Consider the following 12487-nt stretch of genomic DNA (forward strand, 5'->3'; position numbering starts at 1 on the left):
CTGTATATAAAAAAAACCAAACAAACCCTATAGGCATCTGGAAAGGCATCCTGCAATGAGAACTTCAGGATATTTATTTCATTTCTTAGATTGAAAGTGAGGTTGGAACTTGATCACTTCACATAATACCTCTTTGTAAGGTGCAGACACAAACATAAAATGCAACGTGTGCAGATTCAAGTCAAGCTGGGAATCATAAAACCGTTCAAGTTTCTAAAGACCTTTCAGATTGAGTCCAACCATTAACCTAACACTGCCAAGTCTACCACTAAACCTTGTCCTTAAATGCCACATCTACATGTGTCGCAGCTGGAAGGCTTCAGGCGGCTCCAAGCAGACCAATGTTCTAATGCGAAGGCTTTAGGCTCTACCCTAAGGAAGGCCCACACTCCTCCAAGACTCAGGAGGAAATGCCTCGCCCTTAGGAGTAAATGCCCTGCCTTAAATAGTCAGGAGTCACATGGTTTGCTAGATGGGTCAAGGCTATTGGTCACTTGACCATCCATCTCCCAGAGTGATTGGCTGAATGCTACAGCACCTGTTTCAAGGTAACTTTCCCAGTGTAACGAGCTACAGGTGTTTCTTAGTTAGCCTGTATAGGGAAAGAACTTTCACAGGATGCTGCAGCAGCCAAAAGGTTTCTCCACATACATGTCCTTTAAATACCTCCAGGGATGGTGACTCCACCACTTCCTGAAATGGACTTCAAGAAAGCAAACTGCCACACCACATTCTTGTATGTGGTGTGGCCTCACCAGTGCCCAGTACAGGGGGACGATCACTTCCCTAGTCCTGCTAGGGAATAACAGACTAGGAAATAATAGACTAGGAAAGACTAGTCCTTCCTAGTCTATTTTAGACCTAACGTAAAATATTAGCATCTACATTTAATGCATTCTGGATGACATTTGACTGAAAGAACAATCTGCACAAGAAAAACATACCCTGAAACGGATTTCAAGAAAGCAAACTGCCACACCACATTCTTATATCCTTCAGGCTATGACAGTCTTGTCACCACGGTATTTCAGGGTTTGAATACCAGCTATAACAAAAAAAAAAAGATTTTTTTTTTGAGCACATTTATCAAATCTTAATGTTTATAATTGTTCTATTGAGGAATTAGCAACAACAGCTATATTGCACCCTACAAATTCTTTAAGAGTTTCTGAAGATGTGGTATCGGTGGCAGACCCATTTACAGTGTGCAAGAAGGAAAATAAATAGATCAGGAAACAGCAAGCACTGGATATTTTCTGTGCATGTTCTAACCCCAGAAAACAAAAGAACCATTTTTCTCACACTGCAGTTTGTCACACTCTCAGTACAGACTTGTAAATTTACACAGGAGGCAAGACAATCCCAATCCAATCTTAAAATGTCTCAATCATTCAGTCTTTTTCCTTGACCCAACTTATCACTTATCTTCACAGCTCACAGCAGTTTCACCAGGATGCTCTGTCTTTAATTTTTTATGAGATGGCTCTCCCGGGAGAAGAGATGTGCAATGCTCTAAGGATCGTGCAATTTCATCAATTGTCCATTTGTCTTCATAAAGGGCATGCTCCTCTAGCGTAAAGGGCCCTTGTTTGGTTCGGGTCAGCTCTTGCATTGTGGCACAGGTAGAGAGTTCTAAAGTAAAGGAGAAAAGAGGATTTAGAAAAAGTGCATGGTCAAGTTTAATTATTTGCAACTCGCTTAAAACATATTTTTGCATGTAGCCTTCTACATTATTCTGCTTTGTTTAAGAAGGAAGTTCATGAAAATTTATCACTCATTTATATCTTCTTGAATTTGAGCCAAGGAATTCCTTTGCTTTCAACAGATCACCAGTGTAGTAAAGAGTTCAAAATCTGACAGAAAGTTGTCAAAAGGTTTTCCAGATTTAAATCAGAATGAAAAGAGATGAAAAAATGACACCAGATGTAAGCAGAACATTCTGTATTCACAAGTGACTTAGAAGACTATGTACTGTTTTTTCACAGACTTTGAGGCCTTAGCACCTTTCACCTTCACAAAGGATTTTTGACATTTTTATCCTGTGCTGACTATCAGGACAATATAAACTAAGATAAGGACAAATAAAAAATATAAATTAACGCTCTGATATGTTAAAAAAACACCAGTAGGACAGAATTACATAATGAGGGGCTACAAAACATAACAGCAACCAGATATGACTTGTAAAATATTCCCTCCCATCCTTTCTGATGCGGAAGATTTTTACTGTATTTTAAATCTTTGAAAAGAAACCAGCTGAGGACAGACTTTATCTTGGTTCGTCATTAAAGGACTAAACGTAAGCCAGTATGCTCAGAAGGCAGTAACAGAAAGAGAATATTTGACTTGCCTAAGCATAAATAACAACATTGAAATTCATAGGGTTATCCCACATCATTTGCTTTCTTGATCTGCAAATGTATCATTTTTAAAAAAATCTGAAATGGATTATCTGTTCTCCATCATGCAGTTTCATAGATACAGAGCACAAGACAAATAACCCTGTGGGAAAGCAAAACCATTCACAGTTCAGGTAAAGGAGAAAGAAAACACTAGAAAAAATCATCACAAATGTAGAGGTCTTTCCAGCAGATAGGGTTTATTATGTGCATGGTAATGTTCTATGCAATCTGTTTTCAAAATGTGATGAATAACATTTAAAAAGACAGTATCTTTCTTCTTCTTCTCACCCGTAATCTGAGTTAGCTTTAACATATGGAGGAGGGGGGAAAAAAAATCCCCACCGTGCCTTGTATTATCTTGCTCAGTGCTGTTACTTGCTCCATTTTTATCCCCCAGCCCCCAAGGTCCTCTGGCAATTATTTAGCCTCCATTCCCCCATGCTCCCAAGGAAAACACCTTAGTATATAAAAACAAGTGATAGCACTACAATCCTGCAAAATAACACATAGGTCTAGTCACTGGAGATGCACAAAATGACATTTTTTTTCCATTAACAGACACATTCATTCCTTAAACTGTCATGTTTTTTTCTATGCCTACCTTTGCCAATGTCACTGACCAGGCTCCTGACATAAAAGCCACCACCACATTCGACATCTGGAATGTTAATAGCGACATGGTAAATTGCCAGTGCAATGCAAAATCTACTTTACGTAGAAACCATGCCCCCACATAAATGTACAAACGCGCTAAGCAAACAACCCAGTGATAAAATATTTATAGGATGCAACATCAATTATTCATCCCGTAACATATGTGCGGGCGAGATTGCTAAGCCAGACAGGAGGGAAAGCAAACACAATGGCAACCGAACTAACTCACTAGAAATTGAGTGCTTGCTGTGGTATGTCAGCAAATGCTTCGGCCCTATTCATTTCAAAGGTTTCAGAGGGTTGTTTCACATTTGTAATGATGAAAAGGTATTTCAAGTACAGTCTAAACTGACTATCAATGCTTTTAAGATACTGCACACAGGCAGCTCCAATAAAATTTTAAAATCCACCTTTAACTTTCCCTGATCTCTCTGGTAGTCACCCACCCATAAAGTACGGACTGAAGGAACTCTACACTGAGTTCTGTCACTCATACCTGCTCATCATGTAACATCTGGTCCACCAGAGGACTACGGGTCAACTAGGCAGCTGATCAATGCAAGACATTATCTTGACCTCACAGCAGCATCAAACATTTACAACAGTCTTTTTGGTTTATTTATTAATGTGCTGCTTAATGTACTACCCGAGTCTCTTCATGTACGACAGGAGGAAGGATAAGATCCTGCCTCCTCAACCGAGAAAGAGGCCTGACAGTGACTGATACTGGTCCTTGCTGCACCCTGGGAGAGATGCCAGCAGGCCTGGGCATCTGGGCAAAAGAATGGGCAAAGTGAAGCAAGCAGACCTGAGAAAGGAGGAGTGAGCTGGAGGTTGTGAAATCATGGACAGATGCAAATAATCCCCAGACCAGCCTCTCAGAATTTTCCCTCACAGAAAGATTACATATAATCAGCTTAACTTAAATCCAAACTACAGTGCTTTTACTGCAAAGTGAAAGTCAGTGCACATGGGCTCACACCAAAATAAGTAGCTGAAGGAAATGAAACCCATTTCGCTGTCTTATTCCCATTTTGAGGGTAAATAAGCACTAACAAGCTGGGAGCATCACTCCATGTAATAATCTTCGGCCTTTACCCAGTGTGAACAGTGGTGGTTGGAAATGCTGGAGAGAGAGGCTGTACACTCTTACTGGCCGAGCAGGCTTCGCTTCGACTGCTTCTCCTCTCTTCATCAGAGTTGATAGCCTTTCTCCATCCTTCTTCAAAGCAGAATAGCTGATCAGATAGAGTATGAAAATGTGAGTCATAAGGTTGCAATAGAACAAGCTTCCCATCCTCCTGATCCTGTTAACATTGTTCTACAGTAGCTTACGTTTTACCCTTCTAATCCTCTCCAAGTGCTCACAAAAATAAAATCAACACAACTAGCAATTGCCTCTGAAATCTCTTAGACACAGAACCATCTCATTCTCCAGTAGCTATGTAAACTGGAAAACAAGAGACAGTCCTGTATTTATCTCTTGCTATACAGATTAAAAAGTGTTTCATCACTCAATTTGCAGTTTATGAAAACAAAGGGTTTCTATAAGGGGTACAACACTTGCATCTGCCTCTAACACACTGTCTCTCAGAAGTCTGCAGGGCATACTCTGTTTCAGTGTTATGTTGAGCTGAGCACTGGGAGCTGCTCAGGCAATTTCTGTCATTCTCCCTCGCACCTCACATCAGGGTCTTCCTTGAACAGCAAATGCAAAGTTATGTAGCCTTGTTCTAGGGTGTTTAGGGGACCACTACAGCAAAAAAAAAAAAAAAAATTTCATTGATTACACGAAAACTTATCCAAAGCTCTAACTTTGGTCTTGACAAAAAGATGGCTATAGAAAAATCAAAAACGATGTTGCTCATATTAGCAGAGGGCAATATGAAACAGATCACACGAAGCAGAACACCTACTGAATTACCAACCTTACAGGGCTCACACTGGAACCACAGTAACCAACCCATTGCAAATGCAAAGGAAAGCATGTTAGCTTAAATCACCATAAAAGCCATCTGTCACAAGCTGAGTGCTTGCACATTGCCAGCTACTATGGCTCACCTGACTAGAAGAAATTTGCTAAGCTACAGAAGCTCAGTCACTAAGCACTCATTCATGCTCTAAGTTTTCAGAAAACAAACTCGAAGTCATTTAAGGCATTTCCACACAGATGTCAGTAAGCCTCCTCTTACCCCACAGCTGAAATTAAAAACTCAGAGCTTTGCTTTCTAATTGGAAGACAGGATAGAAGCCACTCTGCCCAGCAAAGCTGTTTAAGATTGCTCCGCTACTTTACATTCACCCAAAAAACCCACAGACTCCAGGTCACCATTTGTGCTTGATGTTCAAATTGGCACGACCTGCAGTTGCAAGTGTTAAAACTCCTGGGACTGCCTTGCCTCTATCCTCTTGCCAAAATGCATCCTGTTGTTTCTGAGAGAACTGACTTCTACTGACAAGAGCATCTGAATATTGTGGAACTTACAGTGGAGGAACCTGCATTATGTCCCCTGTGAACTTTTGCAGCACGTTTTCAAGATCTCCTTTTGTTATCTGGTCTGTAGAAAGAGAACAGTAAGTACGTTAGTGCCACGTGAATAATGAACACTAATGGCATCAATCACGTTCTGCGAACAGATACAATGAAGAGTTCCCTCTGGTCTGAATTTAGATTGGGTGAAAAACGCCAAAGAAAAGAGATAAAAACCAGAATGTAGGTAGGAGTGTGAATTACCACAAAACTAGTGGAACAAACTGTCCAAGGTGATTAAGACAGTCTGGATCCTTTCAGAAGGGCAGAAATCCCAATATACACAGTAGTCTTTTGCAAATTGTCTCTCTTGGGACTACAAATTCATTCTTCTTAGGAACTATGCAAAAACTACAAAATTTGTCCTAGTCTAACTTTTGTTAAAGGATCAAAAAGAATTAAATGCGCATCTAACCTTGGCAACTTCTGCTTAAGAGTACCTAACTGCAAGGAAAAATACAACAGATTATTAGAGAAAAAAGGCATCGTGTTTTTTTTTCTAGCAAAGAAAAAAAAATGCATGTGAAACAACGCAACAAATTTCCGTATCAAGCAACTAACCTGCAAATGCACACCAGGGTATTATTATATATAAAGTAAGGCAATTTTACTGAAGAAATCCTGTAAAAGAAAGACAGCTGCTTTAGGCAATCTACTCTACGAGCACACATAGACATCTGTCCCACTTTCATTAGAAGGCTATAATCTCGGTAGCTGATTGCATTGGTCCTTTGAAATACTGTTCAATAGAGATGACATTCATCCCTAATTTGTTTAGAGAGTACAAACATAACATCTGTAATCACAGTGCACTTCAGTGCACTTCTACTGTCTAGGACTTGATCAGTCCTGTTTCTCTTAAGTTATAATCAGTTAGTGTCACCCTGGTAGGTCAAGAGCATCCTGGAAGATAAACCAACCAAATTTATCTGTTGACCCTTCTTATGTTTTGGAACAGCCCTTTACTTGCAAACCTTACAAAACAGACGTATTTCACACTCTAAGAAAAAAAAAAAAACCAACATGTTTCTTTCCATAGCAGCTTTGGAAGATGGCAATGTGGTACGTAACTTCTGGAAAGCACACTTTGCAGCCTCAAGAGCAGATGCTGTCCCTAAGCCCAAGCAGCTGTCTTAAGAAGTGTCACTAACAGCAAGGCTGCAAGGCCACTGAAGTCAGTCAGGGACTCAGAGACTAATGTACATCAGACTATGGAGCACAAACAACAGAATCAATTGCACAGTAAGTCTGGATCTTCTTCTGAAGAGCTTCTTACATGGTTATTTCAATCTTCTGTTTGTATTACTCGAGTTTAGGAACATATGACAACAAAGCTGCATGGTGGAAAGTCAGCACAATCCAGCTTTATGCTGGTGATACTGTCAGTCTTCTTGTGAACCACATGTTGCTTCAGGCCAGAATTTAGTATTTAAGATCTAAGCGTAAGTGTTACTTTGAGTTCTCTTTCAATTTTCAGCCCATCAACTGTATTTGTGGCTAGGGCATTTAACGAGACACATGAGTTCAGCTCCTGCTCTGATCTCATATTCCCTTGATTGAGAGGTTACATCTAGCCTCTGAGGAAATCACTGATGCTATAGACAATCTCTATCTCAGGACAAAAAAAAATTCCTCATGTGAAGAATGATGTATTAAGCCATTCAAAGTTGTGTGGTGTGTTATCAAAGTAAATATTTACAGATGAGTTTGCTAAGATGTAGAATAAATCATATTTGTCTTCTACAATACATCATGGCACAAGCTGGCTAGTATTACATTCTGAAAACCTAAATCCACATGCTTCTCTCTTCCCTGCGCCCCCCTCCCCAGTCTGCACTGCCTTTGTGTTAACGAACTATATTGGATTCTTGCCCTCTCCTAGAACAACACACAAGCTGGTGGAGCTTTCATCCAGCTCTCGGTCATAAAAAATGCGCTATTAGCCTCTTCTCAAACAAAACGTTTCACTACATCTAAACCGTGTATTTGACCCGGGCATCAGTTTGGACTTGTGGCTCTGCAGGGCACACAGTCCACACTGTGAACCAGGCTCCTTCATCATCTTTCAGCTCCAACAGTCATTACATCCACAGCATAGGCAGTGGTGAATGCAGTCCTGCTGCCCACAAGAACTGTTTTCCTTCAGGCCCTTGGCCCACCGGTCTCCCTCACCTAGCTGTGGGCTTGGGTTTAGCAGGTTGTCTGGTCAGCAAGTTTAAAGCAGCATTTGGACTCAACCCTCCATCAAGCATGAAATAGGAACACACTCTCAAAGGCTAATCAGCATCAGCAGTCCCCAAGCTTTCCCCATTTGACTTCCCTTCTCCACTCCCTCAAAGTAAGGGGTTGAGAGACGTTTCTGCAGGACCCATCTGTCATTGCCCTTGCTACCAAGAGTTAGCCTATTCCACCAAATATCCTCATCTGCCATATCGTGGACCATGACTTCTGCTAGAAGCTGGACTGAGCCTGCAGCTCTGTGTCCTTCCAAGGAGGGGTGTGGAGGCTGCCACCCTGTTTCACAATGATTTCAGTGAGGATTGTCAAGGTTTGGCTCATGAGGCAATGGCACCCAGTCCCCAGGAACAACCACAGCCTTAGCTTAGAACAAAAGGATTGCACTGGCTTTTGTGAGTACACTATTTCGAATACAACCAATTCAACACTGTTTGATAAATTTCTTCATAATACCTTAGACTGACAGGGGGGTTATGTGACCTCTGCACAGGCTATGCCTCTTCCAGTGGACTATTCCTTATGATTCTATCAGCACCTCAAAGCACCCTAAACTTCAGTTCTCCAATGCTTCTAAAAACATTGAAAGTCAGCTCATAGCTTCCAATATGAAAATTTTAAAAAACAGTTGTGCTTCTGAACACTGCTGACTGTTGATTGATTCTCCTGCTGTAATCATAAAAGAAATTAAAGTTACCCAACCAAAAGGTGCCAATTGTGCCACAATCTCGAGAAGCCTCCACTGAAGGGTGATACTGTCCTGCACTTGTTAACAAACTACTCCAAAACAGAACACAAGAATTATTCCTAAGAGCCGAACAAAACTATAGCAGGTGACTTCGACTCAATGTGGCTCAGCACAAATTATCTGCAAACACACAAGCAGAATGCTGAAAGGACTACTTTCTTCCAAATTATTCAAGTGGCTCTGTTAAACACATATTTCAGCATAATCAGCAGAGACCTGCTGAAAATCCTTGTGAATTTTGTACTCTGTGTTTGGATACAGTCTGTAGGCAGCTGGGAGGAAGTGGGTTTCAGAAAGTACATTCCTGTGCATAGTTGCAAATATTAAAAAAAGGGTGACAAACATTAATGTTCTCACGAAAGATCAGAAAAACGCTAAATGCTACTTTCTAAGTCAGCATTTGATAGCCTGGGAGCAGGATGAAACCATAACCTAATTTCACGTGGAAATGCAAACTCGTTGTCTGATAAGTAAGAAACAAAAAACCTTGAGAAGTTCAGAAGCGATTAAACCCAAGGAGCCCTCTTCCGTACATCCTTTCATTGGGACTAACTGTAATACACAGCCACAGCAGTTTGCTTTCTAAACTGCTGTCCAGGGACACTTTGAGGACTAAAATGTAACACTTTCTCATAGTTAATATAGCAAGCAACTTTCTGCAGGCACTTTACTCTTGTAGTCCAGCAGAGTCATTCAAGAAGAGTTTCATATATATATATATACACACACACACATTGCAAGATGTTTTAGTGCTCTTTCTCTGCACTAAGGCCCAATCCCGGATGCTGCTGGCACTGCAGGATTTATATTCACTAGCAGATGCTCTGCTTATCCCAGGATCCCTGTAGGTGTCAAAGGAAAGCTGAAATTCAGCTCAAATACGTGGTTTATCTGTTCTTCGAGTACCAGTTAGGGTTAGGGATGGTAGGCCACTCAGAGAATCCTGCAGAAAACACTGAAAAAGATAAGAAATACCTGCTCGATTAGAAGAGAGGGAAAGAAGGAAATACAAAATATGTAGGTAGCATGGAGAAAAAGAAGGAATATGCATGTTCTCTCTTTCTTTGTTCTGAAGGGATTAAAATCTGACTGATTTGCACCAACATGGAAAGCAACCGAGACCAATTTCCCGAGCGTTTTCTTCATCTGTCAGCTTCAGCAAAAGGAAACTTTGTGCATCACCCAAAACTCCACTGCCCCAGCAACACCAGTACTGCTCTTCATGAGATCACATGATGAACTGGATCATGCAACTGATATCAGTTTAAAAAGATAAGCAACTCAAAAAAAGGGAGTGTTTTTAACCCAGATCAGTTCCCCAAGCACACAGTCTAAAAGAAAGCTGAACCACCATAACAGAGGAGGTGGTGCAGAGGCGGGAACTAAAAGCTGCCAGTGACACAAACGTGCATGAAGACAACTCTGAATTCTGTCTGCAGTAAGCAATACAAAATAAAAAAGGAAAACTAGTGTTTCAAGAAAGAGATAATTTCTTTTTAACTAACAGACCACAGGAGTTGCATCTACTTGAAATGATATTTTGCAGTTCATATGCGAGTGACTATCTACAATGACTATTACTCAGTGCAGCAGAACCCCAACATTCCACTTTTAAAAGGTATATATAAAAACCAAGAAAATGTTCTCTCCAACCATCGTGAAGTGTTGGCAACTCTAACACCATGTGGATGCTCAGTCCTTCAGAAACTTACAACTTGATCGTGAAGCCGAAGCAAATGACCCAACATCTCTGAATAACATTGCCTAGTAAAAATTACTATTTAGAGCGATCCATCAAGTTAATGCAGGCAAGAAACTCACACTTGCCTGCCTTGTGCAAAAAGAAAAACTGCAAAAGAAAGGAGATTGGGGGTGAGGGGTGGAATCCAGGCAACCTTTTTCATCATGCTATTAAAAAAAGATAATTTACTTCATGTACCTATTACCAGGTACCACAAACAGTGTGGGACTTGTAACCGTTGTTAAGCAAGCAGTTACTTTTTTTTCCTCTTCCCCCCCTCCTTTTTCTCTTTTTTCCCCAGGTTGTGAAAGAACTAATGGCAAATACATTTGGTGTGTCCCTGGTTAGTCCTACATTGTTTCTAAGATGCCCTGGCTGCTGTGGAATGTCCACTCCGCCAAAGCCACAGTCAGGATTAGTTCTGAAGCCTTAACCTCTTGCACTATGCTCTGTGGGCCAGAAAAGTTCATTCATTAAAGTTGCTAGGACACACACTGCAAGCAAGAGCAATATTTGGTCGGTGAACATATGTAGAAAGTAGCTTCTGCCATCATCATTTTCTGTTGAGCAGTCCATACTTAGATCTTCCCTCTAGGATGCCCCTTTAAGTACTTTATTCCTCCATGGGCCTTGAAGGGTGTTACTAAGATCACTCATGGGACTATGTACTGAAAGAGGAAAATTTTACTGGACACAGCACGTCATTTGTCAGCCTGTCAAAGATTTAAGATGACACAGTTCTGCCCAATTCTATTTTCTCCCTCCTAATCTAATGTATGGTTTGTTTTTTTCCCCAACAGAAATGAATACTTGCACTGGACATAATTGCATGAAGCTGGTCTGAATTATTTGAGCACTGATGTTGAAGATGAAATAATCTCAGTTTGATTTCACATTTAAATTTAATTCACACAGTCTCAAACATCTCTTCTGCTTCTCTATGACAGAGATCATTCATGCCTTCAAATTACATCAAGTATATAAATACGTTTATGCTTACCATAAGGTTTTTCTTCAGTTACTTTTCCTGTGGCATCTAACGTATCAGTAGCTTTGCCCAGTAGTCCAATGGCAGTGTATTTCTGGGAAGGAAAAAGAGATTAGTGAGTCAGGTCTTCAACATTGCTCCTTTTTTCTTTGTTTTTAAATAAAGACTGCAAAGTACTAAATACTTCAAATCAGGCCAGGAAGAATACTATCTGAATAGTCACTCCAGAAACTTTGGGTAAGCAAAAGTAAAGATGAAAAGACATGGAACTAAACAAAAATTAAATCTTGCATTACATGTGCCTACGATTTCAGTTTTAGAAACCCCAGGAAGAAGCAATGTGGAATCAAATTTTTCCTATAAATACATCAATACTGTAAAGAAAATAAGAGGGTGGTAGAATTGAAGTCTCTGTGGGGTGTTAAATGTCACTGTTGAAGCAAAGCACACAGAGTACCTTTCATAAACAATTTTTCTGTTCCTTCATAATTAAAAAAAAAGACACAAAGACCTTTGCTTCTGAAAGCAAACCACCCACTTCCAAGGCAAAGCATTACAACAGTTCTGCCATAAAATGTTGTGATATGCAATAGCCTAAAACTGGAGTTTTGAACATGTGGAATCTGGTAAGGACCTTGTGACCAGAACAAGGAGTGCGAGTCACTGAGTGACATGTCTGCTCGTCATGAGTCCTCTGAATATTTCTGGTTTACAGTTTCTCCTTACACAGTTCTTCTCTAAAGAATGGTTCAGTGTATGTGTTTGTAGCTTGCAAGCAGGAATTAACCTGTTCCCAGGTCATTAGCTCTTGTCCTTACTGCGTTTCACCTGATGTCCTTCTTTTCCATGTTTTCACCCCAAGTACTGCCAGGCTGTGGGCATATGGCAGAATCTGCTGTAGCTGACAAAGTTTCCCGTGAACCAGCTGCCCCGTGTCCTTTCACAAGGCTGCCAACACATGAAGACCCACTCTGTAACATGAGTTTGGGTCAAGTTTGGAGACACCTTCAGGTATTAAAATCTGCAGTTTGACCCACTGCCTATACTATTCCATTCCACTTCCCTCAGCCCTATGTTAAGTCCAGGGGCCTTCAAAGTAAAGCATTTACATAGCGTGGGAAAGAAAAAAAAAAAAAAAAAAAAAAAATCAAGGTGTACCATACACCTAATTCCCAGTAAGTTTTCAATG

General features: G+C 40.5%; 1 protein-coding gene across 1 annotated transcript in view; it reads right to left on the bottom strand.

Annotated features, from left to right (window-relative positions):
- Positions 1-970: 970 nt before the first annotated feature.
- The window catches only part of TRUB1 (TruB pseudouridine synthase family member 1), a 29533-nt gene continuing 18016 nt past the window's right edge, over positions 971-12487 (bottom strand). Inside the window, exons 4-8 of the mRNA XM_086616740.1 lie at positions 11311-11392; positions 5542-5614; positions 4155-4294; positions 3004-3060; positions 971-1632 (exon numbers count right to left, since the gene is read on the bottom strand). Of these exons, the coding sequence (XP_086472866.1) occupies positions 1418-1632; positions 3004-3060; positions 4155-4294; positions 5542-5614; positions 11311-11392 (567 nt within the window). The 3' untranslated portion in view covers positions 971-1417. The remainder of the gene's footprint in view (positions 1633-3003; positions 3061-4154; positions 4295-5541; positions 5615-11310; positions 11393-12487) is intronic.

Source organism: Tauraco erythrolophus, chromosome 9 (assembly GCF_009769465.1).
Source record: "Tauraco erythrolophus isolate bTauEry1 chromosome 9, bTauEry1.pri, whole genome shotgun sequence".
Taxonomy (NCBI): domain Eukaryota; kingdom Metazoa; phylum Chordata; class Aves; order Musophagiformes; family Musophagidae; genus Tauraco; species Tauraco erythrolophus.